At 34.3% G+C, this 24,487-nt stretch overlaps 1 protein-coding gene and 1 pseudogene across 6 annotated transcripts in view; one reads left to right on the forward strand and one right to left on the reverse strand.

Moving 5' to 3' along the window:
• LOC307190541 (membrane cofactor protein-like) overlaps nt 1-24,487 on the forward strand; it is a 52,859-nt gene that overhangs the window by 15,198 nt on the left and 13,174 nt on the right. For 3 of the 5 annotated variants that reach the window (XM_079929747.1, XM_079929744.1, XM_079929745.1), the window contains exons 2-9: nt 943-1,131; nt 1,468-1,570; nt 8,477-8,562; nt 9,401-9,598; nt 20,186-20,368; nt 20,758-20,802; nt 20,914-20,958; nt 22,704-22,751. In XM_079929747.1, the coding sequence (XP_079785873.1) occupies nt 943-1,131; nt 1,468-1,570; nt 8,477-8,562; nt 9,401-9,598; nt 20,186-20,368; nt 20,758-20,802; nt 20,914-20,958; nt 22,704-22,751 (897 nt within the window). The remainder of the gene's footprint in view (nt 1-942; nt 1,132-1,467; nt 1,571-8,476; nt 8,563-9,400; nt 9,599-20,185; nt 20,369-20,757; nt 20,803-20,913; nt 20,959-22,703; nt 22,752-24,487) is intronic. The other 2 variants (XM_079929746.1, XM_079929748.1) reach the window with 2 other exon arrangements.
• On the reverse strand, nt 5,609-6,144 carry LOC307194263 (ubiquitin-ribosomal protein eL40 fusion protein-like; annotated as a pseudogene). The gene has a single exon. The product of its transcript is annotated as a ubiquitin-ribosomal protein eL40 fusion protein-like (transcript).

The raw sequence follows: 24,487 nt of genomic DNA on the forward strand, positions 1-24,487 counted from the left end.
GAAATGACATTATTCTAGGGAGTAAAAAACTCCTTCCCTCAACACCCCCCCAAAAAATCCCAGAAGTACAAAATTATAAAAGCATAACAATATAATAGCTTTACTGTTGGAATATATTGGATAAACAACCCAAACAGCTACCTCAGGGAGCTTCTGAGGAATGAGCAATCCATTGATCTGTGAAGGAAAGTTAAATTATATTTAAAGTAATGTCAAAGAGAGCAAGTTGTTTTTTCATGTAATGCTTTTCAGATAGTACATTTTGATAATTACATGGTGTCTATTCACCACTTTTAAAATGCTCAATTCACTAATAGGAAACAAATGAAACTGAGTATTATTTTTTGAAATACTTCGGTCCATAATTATTTTGATTTATGAATCTTACAAGGCATATTTTATATTGATCTCTTACCATAGCATGTCTTGAGTACCAACTGAGTACAGAGTGTAGTAGAGAAAGAAGGCATATGATCACTGCCCTCTAGGACCTTGCCTTCTGAGAGGAAACTGAGCCTGAAATGACAAGTGATCATATGCTTGTGTTTCAAACTATGGAAGAGTAATCTGAACAGAGTGCTGTATACTGTAGGAGACTTCTTAGAGGAGAGGTGAGTTTTGAAATGAATTTAGAAAAAAGTGGGGAAGGATACATACCTAAAATGTATTTATATTTCAAAACTAAAAACATTGATGCTATCTCTTTAATTTACTCTTGAATAAAAATTCATCTTATTCCCTAACAAACCAAAAGTTAATAGGTTGTTATTTAATGTAAGTAAGGCACATACACCACCAGTTGGGTAAAAGCATGGGACAGTCATTTAAAATCTTGCTGAGAACCTTTCCATTTATTCTGTACTACCTACCTGATGCCAGGCCACAGTCCCTGGCTGGTGAATGAGATAAAATATTTTTATGCTCTTATTCTCTTATACCTAGATGCCTGTGGTGAGCCACCAAGGTATGAATCTATGCGGCTCCTGGGTGTCCCTAAACCCAGTTATAGCCCTGGGGAGAGTATACAGTATGAATGTCGCCCAGGTTACCAGCCCAAGCGTCCTCCTGTTCCTACCTCTGCTGTTTGTCAGAATGATAGTATGTGGTCACCTCTCCAGGAGGCCTGTACAAGTAAGTAAACAAAACTTTTTTTTTTTAACCCAAAAAACTTTTTTATTGCTCTAGAGATTTTTCACACATTTTAGGGTTCATATTTTACGACTGAAATGGGTAGGTTTTAGACAGCAGTGCATTCAGGCTTTGAAAACTCTCCAGGGAACATTTTTTTCCACAATTGGTTGCCTGGGTAAATGTGAATCTTCTTTGATGTTATAATAGTTAAAGAAAGCAAATAATAAAAGATAATAATATTCCCATGAATTCAAGTGAGCAATGTAGAATATTGAATTTGATTCAAATCTGTTTTGAAACTGGTATAAAACAACGAATTTGAAATTTTCCTTTTAGGAAAACAGTGTCCTAACCTAGGGGATCCCACAAATGGCCAAGTAGACTACCCAAATGGAAGTATTCTGTTTGGCTCAGAGGCTCATTATGTTTGTAATGTTGGGTAAGTAGGATGCTCCTTAGAGGAAATAATGTTATATGTTACTAAATCCATTTTCATTTTGCCTCTCTTCTTAAACATTCCCACAAAGTTGATTTAATTTTGCTTTCTGTGTGACAAGTTGTACTGTAGCCAAATAACTCTTGGGCTTTTTATGGAGACTGAAAAGATGTGTAACTAGTAGAAAGAAATTTAAATTGAAGGAAAGTAAAATTGTGTAATACTTAGTATATGTATTAATAAACCTCTCATAAGCATTAAAAATGTGTTAATCATGGTGACTTTACCCTTGACAACACAATGCACCCTATTTAAAATGGTCAGTTCTCAGAGGTGAAATAGGTTTATGGAACTGGGGGGTAGAGTTGCCAACTGAAGATATTCTTATATCAAAGTAATCTGTAAGATGTCACAAGAACAAAAGTGACCTGGTAAGCTTAGACAATAATGTTGATCAAGATCTCTTAATTGGAAAACCTTATTTTTAAAACTACTACAAAGGAGTGAAGCATCTCAAAAAGTGGTACTGAGGATTTAATAATAGTCTTTGTTTTACAGGGCTCTTTTAATAGCATATGTTAGGGATACTGAACATTTATAAAAAATGTGAATTTAAAAGGTAAATGTAATATGCTATGGAAACACAACTGGTTTTTAAATATTGTCTATGTATCCTGGTAGTTTACTGAGTTTATTTATTAGTTTTTACTGTGTGTGTGTGTGTGTGTGTGTGTGTGTGTGTTTGTGTGTAATCTTTAGGGTTTTTTATGTAGAAGATCATATCCTCTGCGAACCGTGATAATTTTACTTCTTTCTTTCCAAGTTAGAACTATATTTCTTTTTCTTGCTTAATTGCTCTGACTAGAACTTCTAGTACCACGTTGAATAAAAGTGGTAAAAGCAGTTGTTCATGCCTGTTCTGATCTGTTCCAGATTTTAACCACTGAGCATGATGTTTGCTGTTGGATTTTCATGTATGGAGTTTATTATCTTAAGGCAGTTTCCTTCTGTTTCTAGTTTGTTAAGTATTTTTCTTATGAAAAATATTGAATTTTATCAAATGCTTTTTCTGCCTCAATTGAGGTGACCATGTGGTTTTTTTTCCTTTCATTCTTTTGATGTTGCATATTACATTGATTGATTTTTATGTGTTGAGCCATCTCTTGCATTCTAGGAATAATTCCCACTTGGTCATGATGTTTAATCCTTTTAAAATGCTGCTAAATTGTTTGCTAGTATTGTGTTGAGGTTGTTTGCATCAGTGTTCTTAAGGGATAGTGGTCTCTAGCTTTCTTTTCTTGTAGTACCTTTATTGAATTTTGCTATCACCGTAATGCTTGTCTCAGAATGGGTTTGGAAGACTTCCCTCCTTTTCAGGTTTTTGGAAAAGTTTGAGAAGGATTGGTATTACTTCTTTAAATGTTTGGTAGAAATCACCAATGAAACCATCAGATCCAGGATTTTTCTTAATTGGGAGAATTTTGATTACTGATTCAATCTCCTTACTAGTTACAGATCTATTCAGATTATCTGTTTTTGTAATTAACTCTTGGTAGGTTTTGTGTTTCTAGGAATTTGTCCATTATATCTAGTTTATCCATTTGTGGCATAAAATTGTTCATAGTACTCTCATAATAGTTTTTTTTCTGTCAAATCTATAGTGATGTTCCTGCTTTCATTTCTGATTTTAGTAATTTGAGTCTAATCTCTTTGTTTTAGTCAATCTAAGGGTTTGTCACTTTTGTCGCATTTTTTGAAGAACCAACTTTTAGTTTCATTGATATTCTCTCTTGTTTCGCTCTTTTTGTTGTTGTTGTTTATGTCTGTTCTAATCTTTATTATTTGCTTCCTTCTGCTAACTTTGGGTTTATCTTTTTCTGGTTCCTTAAATTGTACACTTAGTTTGTTTTTTCAGAGCTATCGTTTCTTAACGTAAACATTTATAGCTATAAATTTCCCCCTTAGCACTGCTCTTGCCGAATCCCATAAGTTTTAGTATGTTATGTTTTCATTTCCATTCATGTCAAAGTATGTTCTAATTGCCCTGATTTCTTCTTTGAGCCATTGGTTGTTCAAAAGCATATTGTTTAATTTTCATAATTTTATGAATTTTCCAGTTTTCCTTTTGATGTTGATTTTTAAATTCATCCTATTGTGGTCAGAGAATATACTTTTTATGATATCTGGCTTTTAAAATCTATTATTAATATTAATTTGTGGCATAAAACAATTATATTATTAATTATTTATTAAATAATTAATTATGTTTTGAATAACATTAATTTGTCACCTAACATATGGTCTATCCTGGAAAAGTCCCACATGCTCTTGAAAAGACTGTGTATTCTGTTGTTGTTGGGTAGAATGCTTTGTATATATCTGTGAGATCAGGTTGTTTTACTGTGCTGTTGAAGTCCTCTGTTTCCTTATTTATCTTCTGTCTAGTTGTTCTATTCATTATTGTGAGCGAGGTATTGCAGTCTCCAACTATTATGTAGAAATGCTTATTATGTAGAAATGCATATTTCTCCTTTCAATTCTGTCATTTTTTGCTTCATATATTTTGATAGCCTGTCATTAGGTACATAAATGTTTATAATTGTTATATCTTCAGTACTGAATCCTTATTAATATAAAATTTACTTCTTTGTTTCTTGTAACCTTTTTCATTTAAAGTCTATTTTGTCAGATTTTAGTATAGCTACTCTACTGTCTTTTGGTTACGATTTGTGAGAAATATCTTTTTCCAGCCTTTCATTTTCACCGCATTTGTGTCTTTGAATGTCAAGTGAGTCTCTTGTAGACAACATATAGTTGGATCATGTGTTTTTATCCATTCTGCCAATCTCTGTCTTTTGATTGGAGAGTTTATTCCATCTACACTTAATATAATTATTGACGAGGAGGGATTTATTTCTATCATTGTGCTACTTGTTTTCTATATGCTTTATAGCTTTTTTCTAGTCCCTCATTTCCTGCATTATTGTTTTCTTTAGTGTGTAGTTGATTTTTGTAGTGAAATGTTTAAATTCCTTTCTCATTTCCTTTTGTGTATATTCTATAGTTATATTGTTTGTGGTTACCATGGGAATTATTTTACATTGAACATTGTACATGGGAATTCCCTGGCGGTCCAGTGGTTAGGACTCTGCACTTCTACTGTAGGGGGCGCGGGTTCAATCCCTGGTTGGGGAACTAAGATCCCACAAGCCTCACAGGGCGGCCAAAAAAACCAAACCAAACCAAAACAAACAATGACAGAATTGAAGGGAGAAATATGCATTTCTACATAATAAGCATTTCGACATAATAGTTGGAGACTGCAAGACCTCGCTCACAATAATGGATAGAACAACTAGACAGAAGATAAATAAGGAAACAGAGGACTTTTTTTCTTTTAGCACTTTGTATCAATCCACGGTCTTCTGGTCTCTGAGTTTCTAATGACAAATCTTAATTAGTATCCCTTGTATGTGATGATTCACTTCTCTCATGCAGCTTTCAGCATTCTTTGTCCTTTGAAAGTCTGATTATCATGTATCTTAGTAAGATGAATACAAAGAGACCTGCACTCAGAATTTTAAGCTTTTGGAGAATTTTAAGCTTTTGGCATATTTGTTTCTTTTATCAAATTTGGGAAGTTTTCAGCCATTACTTCTTCAAGTATTCTCTCTGTCCCTTTTGCTCTATCTTCTCCTTCTGAGAGTCCCACAGTGTATTTGTTGGTGTCCCACAGATCCCTTAGGCTTTGTTCACTTTTCTTCAATCTTTTTTCTTTCTGTTTCTTAGAGTCAATAATTTCCACTACCCTATCTCAATTTCACTAATTCTTTTTTCTTCTCAAATATGCCTTTAATTCTTCCAGTGACTTTTTCATTTCCATTAATGTACTTTTCAACTCCAGAATTTACTTTTGGATTCTTTTTAGCTTTTCTAGCTCCTATTGATATTTCCATTTTGTTCACATATTGTTCTCTTGACTTTCTACATTTCTTCCTTTAGTTCTTTGTGCATCTTTATCCCAGTTATTTCTTTCAAATTTTACTGAGGCTCCAGGGCAGGGCTTAGGCAGGGGGCAACCCTGTGGGCAAAAGAAGAGCCAGTGGAGAGGATGTACCTGACCTTCTTCTTGGGGCACAGGTTGTTGGTTTGGCCACACTTCTTCTTGTGGCCGTTGACAGCACTGGTGTGCAGGTGAGCATAACACCTGCAGCAGATCATTTTGTTGCAGTTGTACTTCTGGGAAAGCTGGCAGAGGGAAGACTTGATGATACCACCCTGCAGGTGAAGCACCAAGTGTAGGGTGGATTCTTTCTGGATATTATAGTCTGAGAGAGTACGGCCATCCTCAGCTGTTTGTCTGCAAAAATCAGACTCTGTTGGTGAGGCAGGATGTCCTCAGTGTCTTTGATTTTGGCTTTGACATTCTCAGTGGTGACACTGAGTTTGACCTCAAGAGTGATGGTCTTGCCCGTCAGGGTCTTCACAAAGATCTGCTGTTTGGCTTCTTCATTGGCTTCTCTGTGTCTGCTGTTTGGCTGCTTCACTGAAGAAAAATGGGGTGGCAGAACTGGCATCCGTTAATTTCCATTGAGAGTGCCTTCACAAGACATTTAAAGTCTTTGATAGATTTGTCATGAGGTCTCCTTCAGAAAAAAATTCTGTTCATGTATTTTTCCACTGTATGAGCCATACTTTTCCTTTCCCGTTTCTTTGTATGCCTTACAACTTTTTTGTTGAATCAATATTTGAATCTAATAATGTGGTAACTCTGGAAATCAGATTCTGCCCACTACCTAGAGCTTACTGTTTTATGGGTTTTTTTGTTTTGGTTTGGTTTGGTTTTTTGATTGTTGTATGGTGTCTCTGTGCTGAGGAGCAGCCTGACATATAAACTTGAAGGTCATCTCAGGTTTTTTCTGAGCCTTTCTCTGGGCAGGCGGAATCATTTTCTAATTTTTTTCCACATGGCAGTTATTTTTGAATGTCCTAGTGTTTAATGTCTGGCTCCTGTTAGTGGAAAAAAAGTAAAAGTGAAGGGGAGGGGCAAAGGATGCTGGATTTTAAATCCCTTGGATATCATTTGTCCAGTGTTGAAGGAGCTTGAAAAAGTTGGGGGAGGTGTGACAACAAAGGCTGCCCACCTCTTTTTCTGCTTCTCTGTGATCAGAAGCAGCAGTGATAAGAACACAAATCCCTGATACTTGGAGGGCAGATTCCTTTTTGCCCACCCTAGCTCCCACAGGCTACTTATAAGCTGCTCTAGCAACACGTGTACAGATGCCAGCTGGGTGGGGGGGGGGATAGGTAGCTGCCACTGTGCTAAGAGCTAAAATTGACTCAAAGCAAGTTAATTTACCTAAGTCTTCTCCTAGTAATTGCAAGCCATGGACAGATTCTAGACTTCCAAAATAGTGATATCAGGCAGATTCTGTCAGTGTCATCATCAAGGTGTGGAGACAGATTTCTGTTGCCACTTATTTTGCCATCATCCCAGAATCCTCTCCTAATGCATTATAATCTAGAATCAATGAATTAGCCTTTAGGGAAAAGTCCTCTGGAAGTGGGTACAGGCAGTTACACTGAGTATTTTTAACTTGATTAAGTAAAAATAGCAGAATATCCAGTGAATGTTCCGCTGGAACATTTAGAAGAGGCTACTAGGCACCAAAAGTTTAAGATGTAGAATCAAGGAAGTTGTAGCCCTCTTGAGAAACAGAATATATAGAGAGGCATCAGAGCAAAATAGTAAATGAAAAGCACCAAATAGATAGAATCATTCATGATCGTTACAGTGAGAGTCCAGAAGGAGAAGAGTGTATTATGAATTTAAATAATTGGAGAATACTTCATTGAGTAGTATTCCTGAACTACTACTAGAAAGATACAGGCATATCTTGGAGATATCGCAGGTTCCTTTACACACCACTGCAATAAAGCAAATCAAATGAGTTTTTAACATACATTTATACTATACTGTAGTCTGGTAAGTGTGCAATAGAATTATGTCTAAAAAAATGTATATACCTTAATTTAAAACTACTATATTACCAGAAAAATGCTAACCATAATCTGAGCCTCAGAGGCATAGTAGTAACATTAAAGACATTGATCACAGATCACTATAACAAGTATAATAATAGGAATAAAGTTTGAAATATGTGAGATTTACCAAAATGTGACACAGAGACATGAAGTGAGCAAACGTTTTGGGGAAAATGGCACAAATAGACTTGTTTGATGCAGGGTTGCCACACACCTTCAGTTTGTTAAAAACTTAATAAAGTGAAGAGCAGTAAGATGAGGTATGCCTGTATTCTGAATATTAATAAAGAATCTAAAGAATATTATCTAAAGAATGTTTAAAAAAAAAAGCTAAAACTTACCTAGTACTCACTACATGCCAGATGCTAACTCATCCAATCCTCAGAACAGTCCTATGAGGTATGTAGTGTTACCCCCCTTTTCATAGATGAGGAAACTGAGCAAGAGAACCTTGCCTAAGGGGCTTGCCCAAGCTCAAATAAGTCAGTCTTAGAGCTGGAACTTGAATCCAGGCAGGCAAGCTCTAGGGCCTGACCTGTCTGCTCAGTCCTTACTGAGCAGAATGGTGTGAGCAAAAGAGTAGAGAAGTGAACGTGTGATGCATTTGCCAGAGATAGCGGAGGGGCTACACTGACAACATGACAGAGTCATTTAGACATTTTTCTGTGGGCCAATGTGTGTTCACATGCAGAAACTCTATTTAATTAAGTTGCATATTTAGTTAGCACTTACATTATATTTTGTTTAAGGACCTTCTCCCTCAAATTACTATAGTGCAGGAAGACAACCATATAAAATTGTTTTCATTATTATGTCCATCTTGTAACTACTAAAGAACATAGTAACTTTTCTTTTCTCATTTAGTTATTTCTTAATTGGACCAAGTATTCTATACTGTGACATTTCTGGAAGTACTGTGGCCTGGAGTGATACTCCTCCAATGTGTGAAAGTAAGTATATTCTCTCTTTAGAATATAGAGGAGCAGTTCTCAAACTTTGGGCCTCAGGACCCCTTTATGCTTTTAAATTATCATAGATACCAATGAACTTTTCTTTATGTGGGTTATATCTTTTGCTATTATTATATTGGAATTAAAACTGAAAAGTTTTTAAAATAATTATTATTCATTTTTAAGAAGAGCAAGCACAATACCTGTTAGTATATACAACATACTTCTATGAAAAATCAAAAATTTCCAAAACAAATAGTGGCATTGTTTTACATTTTTGCAAATTTCTTCAATATCTGGCTTAAAGGAAGACATCTGGATTCAGTGTCTTGCAAAATCACACAATTTATAGCCTCTGGAAAATTTCACCATACACTTGTAAGGATGAAAGTGAAAAATGACAATAATACTTGGTATCAATGTGAAGAACTGATTTAGTGAATAGATATATTTATAAATTATGAAGTGTTTCTCAACCAGCACTGAGTTCTGTTTTTAATCATAATTATATCATATCATTAAATTGTCAACATCTCTTATGATGAGAACAAAACTTAGTATGGCCTTGCAGATAAATAAATATGTTTCATATAGATTTTTAATGTAGTTATTTAAGAAAATTAGTTTTATTTTAAATAATTCACTTCTAAATTAATAGTTTGAATTTAGGATAATACATTTTCTCATAGAAACCTTCTAAATGGATATTGGATTCACAACTAGCTTGTAGAAATCATATGTTAATTTATTGAAGGCAATTCATATATCTTTACTAATTGCTGTTTAATCTTTTACCTTTCCTTTTGCCTTTTATGTCTTATTTTTTTCCCTTTCTAAGAGATTTTGTGTAAACCACCTGAAAAAATTCTAAATGGAAAATACACAAATAGCCACAAGGATATATTTGAATACAATGAAGTAGTAACTTATAGTTGTGATGCTTCAGATGGAACAGATCAATATTCACTTGTTGGAGAGAGCGAGCTTGTTTGTATTGGAAATGACAAATGGAGTAGTGACCCTCCTCAGTGTAAAGGTAATAATATTTCCATTTATTTCCTTCTTAATTTGTAAATACTGTAGAAACGCTTTGTAAATTGTTTTACTTACAGTAAAAACAGCCATATGTGCTTGATCCTCCTATTTAATTGGTTTCTAATTTAATTTAATATCGGTCAAATCAAGTATAAAATACTTCTACTTGTAGAGCTTCCCCCCTCTCACCCCACAGGTTCTTGGCATTCCAATTTATACATTGTAAACTACTGTGTATATGCATGAGTTAGGACTTTTTTTCCATGAAAAGCATCAAAAAATTCAACACACACTTTCTTAAACATAAGAAAGTGTTATCTTGTATTACAAGAAGTCTGACAGTTTTGGCTACAGGAAATCATAGTGTAAATTGTAAAAGATTAATTGTCTCACAGATATGATTTATAAACTCTGGGCAAATCTTACTTAAAAACAATGTTTAAGGCATTAGAGCATGATCAGAAGCAGGGAGACACTGGAGGGATTTTTACTCTTGAAAGAAAGGGTCCACTGAATAATAGCAAAATATTTACTCTTCTCAAGTGAACATGGAACATTCTCTAATACCATATTCTAGGCAATAAGATAATTTTTAACAAATTTCAAATAATTGAAATCATTTAGAGTACATTATCTGATCAAACTGGGATGGATGTAGAAATCAAAACATAAATCTAGAATATCCCCAAATATTTGAAAATTATGCAGACACTTACAACTAATAAATGAATCAAAGACAAAGTACTAACAAGGGAAATTAGAAAGTGCTTCGAATATAATAAAAATGAAACACAGCATATCAAAATATCAGAACTTGTGGGATACAGCAAAAGCATTGCTTAGAAGGATATTTAAACCATGAAATACTTATATTGGAAAAAGAAAAGTCTCAAATCAATAATCTGAACTTCTACCATAAGGAACTAAAAAAAAAGAGCAACTTAAACCCCAATAGGAAATAATAAAGACAGAGAAAAAAATCAATGATATTGAAAAGAGAAATAATATAGAGAGAATCAAATCAATACCTGCTTCTTGGAGAAGATTGATAAATTGGATAAACCTATAGGTAGTTTGACAGGAAAACAGAAGATACAAATAACCAGTATCAAGAGTGAAAAAGAGGAGGTCACCACATATACTGCAGACATTTAAAGAACAGTAAGGGAATAAAACAAACAACTTTATGCCTGTAAATTTGACAACTTAAACCTTCTTGCATGTAGATTTTGTCTTTCCTTTTGTTATTGTGGTATATCACATTGATTGATTTCTGTATGTTGAACCATCCTTGTGCAGAAGGAAATTTTGTCAAATGCATAAATAGCATTTGACAAAATTCAACATCCATTCATGATAAAAACCTTCATGGAGGTGGGTATAGCAGGAACATACCTCAACATAATAAAGGTGATTTATGACAAACGCACAGCCAACATAATACTCAAAGGTCAGAAGCTGAAAGCCTTCCTGAAATTCAGGAGCAAGACAAGTATGCCCACTCTCATGACTTCTATTCAACATAGTGTTGGAAGTCAGAAAAGAAAAAAAAATAAAAGCTATCCAAAATAGAAAGGAGTAAGTAAAACTGTCACTATTTACAGATGACATAATACTCTATATAGAGAATGCTACTCTATAAAAAACTATTGGAACTAATATATGAATTCAGCAAGGTAAGAGAATACACGATGAATATACAGAAATCTGTTGTGTTTCTTTACCCTAATAATGAAATGTCAGAAAGAATAAGTTAAAAAAAAAATTCCATTTAAAATTGCATCTAAAAACAAACAAAAGAACCTAGGAATAGACTTAACCAATGAAGTGAAAGACCTATACACTGAAAACTATAAAACATTGATAAAGGAATCTGAACATGATTCAGAGAAATGGAAAAAATATACTGTGCTCTTGGATTGGAAGAATTAATATTGCTAAAATGGCCATACTACCCAAACCAATCTACAGATTTAATGCAATGCTTATAAAAATACCTGTGACATTGTTCACAGAACTAGAACAAATAATCCTAAAATTTATATGGAACCATAAAAGAGCCAGAACTGCCAAAGCAATACTGAGAAAACAGAAGAAAGCTCAAGATATAACCCTTCCTTGACTTTAGACTATACTACAGAGGTACAGTAATCAAAGCAGCATGGTATTGGCACAAAAACAGACATGTAGATCAATGGAGTAGAGAACCTACTCCATTGTAGTTCAATGGAACAGAGTAGAGAACCCAGAAATAAACCCATGCACCTATGGTCGATTAATCTACAACAAAGGAGGCAAGAATATACAATGGAGAAAAGACAGTCTCTTCAACAAATGGTCTTATGAAAGCTGGACAGCTACATGTAATACAATGAAATTAGAACATTCCCTCACACCATATACAAAAATAAACTCAAATTGTGTAAAGGCCTAAATGTAAGACATGACACCATAAAACACAGGCAAAACACTCTGACAAAAGTTGTAGCAATATTTTCTTAGGTCAGCTTCCCAAGGCAAAAGAAACAAAAGCAAGAGTAAACAAATGGGACCTAATCAAACTTAAAAGCTTCTGCACAGCAAAGGAAACCATCAACAAAACCAAAAGACAACCTATGGAATGAGAGAAAATATTTGCAAATGATGCAAATGACAAGAGGTTAATATCCAGAGTACACAAACAGCTCATACAACTCAATATTAAAAAAACAAACAACACAATCAAAAAATGGGTAGAAGACCTAAATAGACGTTTCTCTAAAGAAGAAATACAGATTGCCTACGTGTATATGAAAAGATGCTCAACATCACTAATTATTAGAGAAGTGCAAATCCAAACCACAAGGTGTTACCACTGGTCAGAATGGCTGTCATCAAAAAGTCTATAAATAATAAATGTTGGAGAGGGTGTGGAGAAAAGGGCACCCTCTTGCACTGTTGGTGGGAATGTAAAGTGATGCAGCCAGTAAAGAAGACAGTCTGGAGGTTACTTAAAAAACTAAAAATAGAGCTATGATCCAGTAATCCCACTCCTGGGTATATGTCTGGAAAAAGCGAAAACTCTAATTCAAAAAGGAACATGCACTCCCAATGTTCATAGCAACACTATTTACAATAGCCAAGACGTAGAAGTAACCCAGGTACCCATCAACAGGTGATTGGATTAAGAAGATGTTTTGTGTGTGTGTGTGTGTGTGTGTGTGTGTGTGTGTGTGTCTGTGTGTCTGTGTGTCTGTGTGTCTGTGTGTCTGTATGTGTGTGTATTGGCATATTACTTAGCGTTAAAAAAAGAATAAAATAGTTACATTTTAGCAACATGGATGGACATAGAGAATTTTATGCTTAGTGAAGTAAGTAAGACAGAAAGACAAATACTATATGATATCAGCTGTATGTGGAATCAAAAAAAATAATACAAATGATTCTATATACAAAACAGAAACAGACTCACAGATGTAGAAAACAAACTTATGATTACCAAAGGGAAAAAGGAGGGGGGCAACAAATTAGGGGCATGGGATTAACAGATACAAACTACTATACGTAAAATAAAAAAGCAACAAGTATTTGCTATATAGCACAGGGAATTGTATCCAATATCTTGTAATAACCTGTAATGGAATATAATCTAAAGAATAACCAAACAACAAATCACTATGCTGTATACCTGAAACTAACACAATATTGTAAATCACCTATACTTCAATAAAAAATTATAAAAAACCTTCTCATGAAGTGTACTGCAGGCCCATGTCCTCACTGGGGAATTATACCAAACATTTAAGGAATAAATAGTAGTAGCCCTACACAAAGTTTTCAAGAAAACTAAAGAGATAGGAATACTTCTTAACTCATTTCATGAGGACAGCATTGCTCTGATACCAAAACCAGACAGAAACATTGCAAGAAAATTACAGACAATATCCAAAATGGGCATAGAACTAAAACTTCTTAAAATATTAATAAATCAAATCCTTGCCTATAAAAAATAATACATCGTAATTAAGTAGGATTTATTCCATGAGTTCATGGACGATTCAAATTTGAAAATTAATCAGTGCAATTTACCATATCAAGAAACTTTGAAGAAGAAAAAAAAAAAACACTCTTGCATTCCTATACACGAACAACGAAAGATCAGAAAGAGAAATTAAGGAAACAATTCCATTCACAAGTGCAACAAAAAGAATAAAATAACTAGGAATAAACCTACCTAAGGAGGTAAAAGACCTGTACTCAGAAAACTATAAGACACTGATGAAAGAAATCAAAGGTGACACAGATGGAGAGATACACCAAGTTCTTGGATTGGAAGAATCAAATTGTGAAAATGACTATACTACTGAAAGCCATCTACAGATTCAATGCAATCCCTATCAAATTACCAATGACATTTTTTAGAGAACTAGAACAAAAAAGCTTAAAATTTGTATGGAGAAACAAAAGTCCCTGAATAGCCGAAGCAATCTTGAGGGAAAAAAATGGACCTGGAGGAATCAGACTCCCTGACTTCAGAGTATACTACAAAGTTATAGTAATCAAGACAATATGGTACTGGCATAAAAAACAGAAGTATAGATCAATGGAACAGGATAGAAAGCCCTGAGATAAACTCACACATCTATGGTCAGCTAATCTATGACAAAGGAGGCAAGGATATACAACGGAGAAAAGACAGTCTCTTCAATAAGTGATGCTAGGAAAACTGGCCACCTACATGTAAAAGAATGAAATTAGAACACTCCCTAACGTACACAAAATAAACTCAAAATGGATTAAAGGCCTAAATGTATGACCAGGCACTATAAAACTCTTAGAGGAAAACATAGGAAGAACACTCTGACATAAATCATAGCAAGATCTTTTTTGACCACCTCCTAGAGAAATGGAAATAAAACCAAAAATAAACGAATGGGACCTAATGAAAGTTAAAAGCTTTTGCACAACAAAGGAAACTATAAAAAAGACAAAAAGACAACCCTCAGAATGGAGGAAATAGTTGCAGATGAATCAACGGACAAAGTATTAATCCCCAAAATATATAAACAGCTCATGCAGCTCAATATTAAAAAAACAACCCAATCAAAAAATGGGCAGGAGACCTAAATAGACATTTCTCCAAAGAAGACATACAGATGGACAAAAGGCACATGAAAAGCTGCTCAACATTGCTAATTATTAGAGAAATGCAAATCAAAACTGCAGTGAGGTATCACCTCACACCAGTTAGAATGGTCATCATCAGAAAATCTACAAACAACAAATGCTGGAGAGGATGTGGAGAAAAGGGAACCCTCTTGCACTGTTGGTAGGAATGTAAATTGATACAGCCACTATGGAGAACAGTATGGAGGTTCCTTAAAAAGCTAAAAATAGAATTACCATATGACCCAGCAATCCCACTACTGAGCATATACCCAGAGAAAACCCTAATTCAAAAAGACGCATGCACCCCAATGTTCATTGCAGCACTATTTACAATAGCCAGGTCATGGAAGCAACCTAAATGTCCATTGACAGATGAATGGATAAAGAAGATGTGGTACATATATACAATGAAATATTACTCAGCCATAAAAAGGAACGAAATGGGGTCATTTGCAGAGACGTGGATGAATCTAGAGACTGTTATACAGAGTGAAGTAAGTCAGAAAGAGAAAAACATATCACATATTAACGCATATATGTGGAACCTGGAAAAATGGTACAGATGAACTGGTTTGCAGGGCAGAAATAGACACAGATTTAGAGAACAAACGTATGGACACAAAGGGGGGAAAGCAGCAGGGGGTGGGGGTGGAGGTATGATGAATTGGGCGATTGGGATTGACATGTATACACTGATGTGTATAAAATTGATGACTAATAAGAACCTGCTGTATAAAAACAAAATAAAATAAAATTCAAACAAAACCAAAAAGACACATGCACCCCGATGTTCATTGCAGCACTGTTTACAATAGCCAGGTCATGGAAGCAACCTAAATGTCCATCAACAGATGAATGGATAAAGAAGAGGTGGTACATATATACAGTGGAATATTACTCAGCCATAAAAAGGGGTGAAGTTGGGTCATTTGTAGAGACGTGGATGGACCTAGAGACTGTCATACAGAGTGAAGTAAGTCAGAAAGAGAAAAACAAATATCATATATTAACGCATATATGTGGAATCTAGAAAAATGGTACAGATGGACTGGTTTGCAAGGCAGAAATAGAAACACAGATGTAAAAAACAAAAGTATGGACACAAAGGGGGAAAAGTTGGGGGGAGGCGGGCGGTGTGGTGTGATGAATTGGGAGATTGGGATTGACATGTGTACACCAATATGTATAAAATAGATAAGTAATTAGAACCTGCTGTATAAAAAAAATGAATAAATAAAATTAAAAAAAAAAAGAGAACTTATGAGAGCTTAGAGTATGCTGCATATCCTCCCTTATTTGAGCCCAGAGCCATTTGCTTAGACAAACCTTCCCTTGAATATATTGGACAATTCTGTCTCCACTTCCCATTAGCTCTGTAAGTTATTTAACTTCTTTGAATGTCAGTTTCTCCTGCAAATAGAATGCCTAACTTAATGTTTATTTTAAAGATTAAATCTTCTAGCATGTGCCAAAAAACAAAAACAAAATAAAACCACACATGATCACCTTAATAGATGTAAAAGAAAAAAGAGTATATGACAGAATTTATCATCTTTTCATTATAAAACTCAGCAAATAAGGATATAAGGGAACTACCTGAAGCTGACAAAAGGCACCTATAAAAGTTCCCCAGCTGGGGCTTCCCTGGTGGCACAGTGGTTGAGAGTCCGCCTGCCGATGCAGGGGGCACGGGTTCGTGCCCCGGTACAGGAAGATCCCACATGCCGTGGAGCAGCTGGGCCCGTGAGCCATGGCCACCGAGCCTGCGCGTCCAGAGCCTGTGCTCCGCAAAAAAAAAAAAAAAAAAATTCCCCAGCTAACATTATACTTAATAGTAAAAGAGTAGTTTATTTTTACTTAAAGTGGAACAAGATAAGGATGTCTATTCGGCATTGCATTGGAGTTCCTAGACAGTACAATAAGGCATACATATTGGAGAGTAAGAAATAAAATAGACTTCATTCACTTATGACGATTGCTTTTGTAGAAAACTTGAATGGCTGAAGTTTTAGCAAGGTTGCAAGATACACGATCAACATTCAGAAATCGACGGTATATCTATAAACTAGTAAAACACCATTCGAAATTGAAAATTTTCAAGTACTGTTTATACCAGCTCCAAAACATGAAATACTTGCATATAAATCTAGCAATGTATGTGAAATATTTAAATGGTAAAAGCAACTAAACACTTATAGAAGAAATTAAAGAAGACCTTAATAAATAGAGAAAATTCAGTGGTCATGGATTAGAAGACACAATATAATAAAGATGTCAGTAATTGATCTTTAAATTCAACACAATCCCATAAAATCCCAGCAGAACTTGAGAAACAGGCTCTACAATTTATTTAGAAAGATAAAAGAACTAGAATAGTCAATATAAATTTGAAAAAAAATTATAGATGTCTTGTTCTACCTGATGTCAAGACTTCTTATAAACCATGCTGTAAGGAATATAATCAAGACAGTGTGGTATTGGTGAAAGGATAGCCATGTAGAGCAGTGGAACAGAATAAGTATCCAGAAATAGACCCTTTCAAATATGTCCACTTGATTTCATCACAGATATACAAACAATTCATTGGAAAAATGGTAAATTTACAGGCTCAATTCGATATACATTATGCACAGAAAAAAGAAAGCACCTCAACCTATGTTAGCACCATAGACAAACATTTACTTACAATGAACCAAAGACTTAAATGTAAAACCTAAAACCATAAGGCTTTTACTAGAAAACGTAGAAAATATTTCTGCCTTAGCCAAAGATTTCTTAAATCAATGCTAAAAGCATGATCCTTCTTCTTTAAAGAAAAAATATTAATTGGACTTATTAAAAACTCAAAACTTCTGCTTCAACTACACTGTTCAAAGAATGAATAAAATGAGCCACAGACTGGGAGAAAATATTTGCAAAATACATATCTGCTAAGGGACTTGTATACAATATATAAGTAACTCTCAAAACACAATAAGAAAAGAACCCAATGTTTTCTAAGATGGGCAACATATTTGAATAGATTTGTTTCACCAAAGAAGACATATGTATGCCAAAAAAGTACATGAAAAGTTGCTTGATATCATTAGTAATTACAGAATGGAATTTAATACCATAGTGAGGTATCACTAAACAGCTATTAGAATGGCTGAAATTAAAAAAAAAACCTAAAAACTAACAATACCATTAACTGGCAAGTATATGGAGCAATTGGAGCTCTAATACATTGCTGGTAAGAATGCAAAGTGGTATGAACATTATGGAACACAATTTGGCAATTCCTTATAAGGTTAAATATACATTTACCATACAACTCAGCAACATAAGTAAAAAGGTATGTTTATATAGAAACCTGCATGAGAATATTCACAGCAGCATTAGTCATAATCATTCCACACTGGAATTAGCCCACATGTCCTTCATCTGGTAATGGATGAGCAGCCTATACCACATCCATACAATGGAGTAATACTCTGCAATAAAAAGAAATGAACTCCTGAATCATGCAACAGCAGGAATGAATCTCAAATGCATTATGCTAAGTGAAATAAGCCATACTCAGAGGCTGTGATCCCATTATGACGTGCTGGAAAAGCAACATTATAGGGACAGAAAACAGATTAGTGGTTGGCTCGTTGGATAAGGTGGTCGAAAGTTGGGGAGGGTTGATTACAAAGTGGCATAAGGAAGTATTTGGAGATAATGGAACTTTTGTTATTGTGCAGGTAATTACATGGTTATTTGAATTGATCAAAACTAATACAGCTGTACACTTAAAAGGGTGAGATTTACTGTATGTACTTTGTTATCTAGTAGTAAACCTAACTTAGAAGAAAATCATTAGGTACAATTAAGAGCATATTGGCCCAACAGTGAAAAATATCAGTGACAGAGCAATAGAAATCCACCATGATTTGAAAAGAAAGATTAAAATAAGAAACAGAGAGAAAGACATTTGGGAGAAAAAGCAAAGAGTCAAACATACATGTAACTGGAGTTTCAGAAGAGAGGAGAGAGAAAAATGTAGAAAATAATTTCAATAAATACTGGCCAAAAATTATCTAAATTTGATCCAAAACAACAACCCCACAGGTCTGGGAAATTCACTGACCGTAGCAGAATAAATTTCAAAAATTTACCAAGAAACTGCCACTAAACTAAACACAACATGGTAAAACTACTGAAAACAAAAGAAAAAGTAGCCAGTGAGAGGGAAAAACAAAAAACAAAACACAAACATATTACATCCTCTCTCTCCTCACCCCAAAGTAAGAATGACATGACAGCTGACTTTTGTTAAGGAACTGTTGAAACTACAAGACAATAGTTTCTGCTAATGTGCTGAAAGAAAAAACAGTTAGCCTAGAATTCTCTGTCAAAGAGAAATCTTTCAGAACTGAAGGTGAAATAAAAACAGTTTCAGATAAACAAAAGCTAAGAGAATTTGTCATTAGCCAACCTGGACTATAAGAATTGATAAGGAAGTTCTCCTGGCTGAAGAGAAATAATACCTGATGGAAATTCAGACCCAAAAGAAAGGAGAAAGGACACTCTTCTGGTTTAAAAGGCAGTGTATTATCTGGCCCTCATCTATTACTCAGATTTAATCTCATAAGACGTTCTCTTGAACTCACTGCCCAGCCCAGTGTTTCTTGATTTTGTTTTTTCCCAAATTCTGCCAAACCCATTAATGGATCGTGAATCCTAGAGGGTCAGGATGAGTATTTTACTTTTTAAGAAGTAGAGTAGAATGGGAAATATCAGAGTACACTGGTGTGAGGGCTAAGTATTAACTTTTAACATTATCTCAGGCCTGTTTGTTTATATACTGGTTTACAATGTAAAATGTATTTCTTGATCTCTGGGTTACAGTCCAGAATGTTTGGAAAACACTCCCCTAACTCCGCTGGCCTTTGTACTTCTTGAACATCCCAGTTCCTCTGTGTTGTTGTCACCTGAGAACTTTCTTTTTCATATCTTGGCATGGCTAGCTTCTTTTCAACTTTTAAATTTAAGCTCAGATATTACCTTCTAAGAAAAGTTTTTGCTGCCTTTCTTAAAAAGCAGGGTACCGCAGTTAGTGTCAGCATGATCTTAAAAAAATCCTAGAGCTAAAGAGCATTGAAAGTTTCTTTTGAACTTGCCCTGAATTTGTGTCTGGTACTCAGACCTTTCTCAAAACTTGTCAATAATGGAAAGAAAATGTAGGGAAGCAAATAAACTATAATGACAGTCTGTTTTAGGTGGGAAAAGGTTATTAGACTACTCCAGATCTGTTTCCTGGAATTCAAATGCGCAGTCTTTTTTTTTTTTTTTTCCAATTAACATCTTTTCATTCCTTTCCTCTTTCTTTCCACTGGAAGTTATTACTTTGCACTAGTTTTTCTGGTCCTATGTGAAAGCAGCTTTCCATTAACTCTGGAATTTCTCCATTTTTCAGTGGTCAAATGTGCCTATCCATACGTTGAAAATGGAACGATAGTCTCAGGACATGGAACAAAATTTTACTACAAAGCAACGATTGTATATAGATGCATTGAAGGTTTTAAGCTTAATGGCAGCAACACAATTGTCTGTGGTGCGAACAGTACTTGGGAGCCTGAGATACCAACATGTATTAAAGGTATAAATATTGTCGTTTTCCTTTGTTTTTTTTTTCTTTGACATTAAATGTCAATGATACAGAATAATAGAAAAGAAACAATTTTCATATTTAACTGTCTTGCATTCATTTCTGTGATAGTTGTATGACTTCAAATTTACAAAGAAATCTGCTGTTGCGATTTTGGATGTCATTATAGGGTCTTAGCATTTCATGTACATCACACATGTATATAAATTTCTCTTGTTTGACATTTTTTACATGTAAAAATGAATAGCAATCATTTTTCAGAGTAAATTGAAGCATAGGAAGTTTTACCTAAATAAGAGTGAAAGGCATAATTCATATTAATGAAAAGAAAATAATAATGCCCAAGTTTTTTATTCAGTCTACGTTATTTTGTTTTCCAGAGTCAACTACTCCTAGTACCCAGCCTCCAATTTCCAGTGCCTCAGGTTTAGTAACTACCTGCATATATTTTTTCAAAAGTCTTTCAGATTCTTGGTGAAAATACTAGCAGTAACTCGCAAGTGTTTGATCCAATCTACATGTTTTTTGTTTTCCAGTGTCAACTCCTCCCAGTTCCCAACCTCCAATTTCCAGTGACTCAGGTCTAGTAACTTCCTGCTTATATATTTCAAAATCCTTTACATTCCTTGTGATTTTTTTCAAAATCTTTTAAATTCCTATGATTTACACTCATTCATCAGTTTTAGGAATGAAATGGAGAAGAACATATTAACAGCCATTTTAGTTGTTACATTTAGTGACTTTAAAATTATTTGCAGTAGTCTGCAGATATAAGCAGGTGGCAAGTTAAGTAAACTTTAAGCATGTTTACTTACATGTAAAATGATTAAAAGATGGTTTTTTTGGTGGATGATTTAAAACCTTCCTTACTGAGTGGTAGTAAATTTAAAATGGGATCCATTTAAAGCACTTAGCACAGTGCCTAGTATCTAGAAAGCCCTTAAAGGTAGCTTGCATGCATTACAGCATAACTCAATATTAATGCAGAGGAAGGTCCATGGCGTCTGTTTTTTAACATGTGTGTTTTCTGTATCATCGACATTGATAATTTATTCATTTTAAAAGTGATCTGTTGACACCTTTACAGGGTATCTCCTGGGTCTAGGACTATGTTTCTTTTCCCAGACCGTGACCAGTTTGGTTCTGCAGGGACTACTGATTAGCTGCTCTGCCTAAGACTTGAGAGACTATTTTGATATGGTGGAAGGAATTATCTTCCTGATTTCAGGGCTGCTGTCTCTGACTTCTTCTCTTTGGTTGCAGCAGAAGCAAGAGACAAGAGGAAGAGAGGAAGAGCATTAGCCTGGGCAGACTGCACTCAGGGTCCCAGTGTGGCTCTGCTCACTAAAGTAACAACATTTCTATAGGTTCCAGTGTCCCATTGTTTAATGACTCAAACAAATGTCATCTACTGGCTTTTAATTTGTTTACTTCTTATTGTCCTAATATTTTAAGGACTGAGGGGAATTTTTCATGTTAACATGGTAATTAGAACACCTTTTTATAATTCCCGTAAACCTGGTATCCAGTAATCTCCTTGAGTACCTTGGTGAGGGCTGTGAAGTTTTGGTGGGAAAAAGATGTTTTTTTTGGTGGATGATATTGACCCATCCATGTTTACTCACATGGTCCTACTGGGACTATGCACTGTGGTATACTATGTTTGTTGATAGGCTCTTTTGAAAGAGTTGACCATAAGCATTTTATAAAGGATTTATAAAACACTGATACAGTTTAGTGTTTGAAGAAGAGAGAATTGTGAGGACAAATTTATAAAGAAGGTAAACTACAGGGATTTTTTTTTTAAATATCAAAAATCAAAATTCCTCATGAGACTGTCAATCATTTTTTATCATCAGTTAGAGAGCATGAAAAGTATCATTAGTGACATATAATGGTGATAAGGTAGATGTGATTATGCAAATATGAAAAAATGTGGGCAAAATACTAAGTGGAAAAGAAAAGGATACAAATTATGTAATAAGGTACTATGTGGATGGTATTTTTTTTAAGTTTCATATCTTTATTCTGAACACATATTTTTATGGTTTATTATTAGTTAACTTCTAGGATTTCCATTATATAATACAAAGCCATAGTGAACATCCCATAGTGAACATTCTTATGGATACATTCGTATGTACTTGTGTAAATATATATTTTAGGTTAACTTCACAGAAGTAGAATTGCAAAGTTTAGGAAGTATGTGTATTTTTCATTTGGGGAAATAATTCAATTTGAGAAATAATCTTTTTAAAAAATCAAAAGTAAATCCATAATTTTGTATTGATAAGGCTGGAGAATTGAATCAAATTTATTTTTCCAGATTCCAAGCCTACTCATACAACTACGACTCTGGGGTCAAGTCATCCAGGTGCAGGAGTTCTTTATTCTACATATATTGCTTAGAACTTTTTAGGGTGATGAGTGAAAAATGATGTCACATATTAATTTGCATTTATTTAATTATCAATGAAGCTGAGCTTTTTTCATCTACAGTTATTTGTTCATGTCCTTTTTTCATTTTTCTATTTGGTTTCTAAAATATTTCTTGTTGATTTGTCAGAATTCATCAAAGCCTGTTTAAAATGAACTTTTTTTTCTAGGTTGTTTTTTTTTGCCTTATATTTACTAGTCAGTTTTAAAATTTTATATTATTGGGTATATATATTGCTTTTTATAACTTTTAATTACATAAATAGTATATGAATATGAGTTTGTAAAATTTCAAACATTATGAAAGCATACAGAGTAAAAGATTACTTCTCCTCCTCTTTCTCTAGTCCATTTCCTGAATCATCACTTAATAGTTTAGGGTATCTTTTTATTTCTGTACATCAACATCTTTATATGTGTACTTATACATATTTTGGCATTTTTTCTTTTTTCTTAACCAAAAATGGCATTATGCTGCCATATTTTTCTGAAGCTTTCACTTTTTCCATTTAATGTATTGAATTGGGGTTCTTTTTAGATCTACTCCCATCCTTTTTAATGATGACTTTAATATATACCATATTTAACTATTCTCCTATCAGTGGTCATTTACATGTGCACTTTACATTTATAGGTAGCTGGGTGTACTGATCTTTTCCCTAATGGCTATGACTGTGTATCCTTCTTATAAAAGCTTCAGGACTTCCCCATGCTGAAATTATATAAACATCTTAACCATACATCCTGATTGCATTATTTGCATTAAATCGTTGTTTTATCTGAAATTCATTATGGTATGTGGAATGAGATTAGGTTCATCTCCATTCCACCCACCCCATCTAAGGGCTAAGTAGAACTATTTGTTGAATAAGTTGTCTTCTCTACAGCTGTTTTGAAGTGCCAATTTTTATCGTACATTAAATAAAGTCATAGGTGTTCTAATCTTCTCTCTGTTCCCTTGATCTCTGTCCATTCCTGTGCCCCCAGTAAGTCGATTTTTTGACGGCAGTACCATAATATGTTTTAATATCTGGCAGAAGACATCCTTTTCAGAAATGTTCAGGCTATTTTCTATGTTAATTTTTCTAGATAAAATTTTTTTTTGACTATTCAACCATTTTAAGTGTACATTTCAGTGGCATTAAGTACATCACTACTAGCTATCATCACAACTTTTTCATCATCTCAAAATGAAAGATTATATCCATTTAATAATAACCCTCCATTCTCCCTCCCCTCAGCCCTGGTAACCAATATTCTACTTTCTATCTCTATGAATTTGACTATTCTAGGTCAAGAAGTAGAATCACTTCTGACTTATTTCACTTAGCATGATGTTTTCAAGGTTTGTCCCTCTTGTAACATGTAGCAGAACTGTATTCCCTTTTATGGCTGAATAATATTGCATTATTTGTATATACCATATTTTGTTTATCCATTCATTTGTTGATAGCCACTTGGGTTGTTTCCACCTTTTGGCTATTCTGAATAGCACATTGGGGTGTATGGTAATTCTGTGTTTCCCTTTTTGAGGAACAAACTTAGTGTCTCCCTCAGTGGCTGCACCATTTTACGTTCTCACCAGTGATACACATAGGTTCTAATTTCTCTACCTCTTTGTCAACACTTATTTTTCTGTTTTTTGATAATAGCCATCCTTATACATGTAAAGTA

The sequence above is a fragment of the Stenella coeruleoalba genome (assembly GCF_951394435.1).
Source record: "Stenella coeruleoalba genome assembly, chromosome: 1".
In the NCBI taxonomy this organism is placed as follows: domain Eukaryota; kingdom Metazoa; phylum Chordata; class Mammalia; order Artiodactyla; family Delphinidae; genus Stenella; species Stenella coeruleoalba.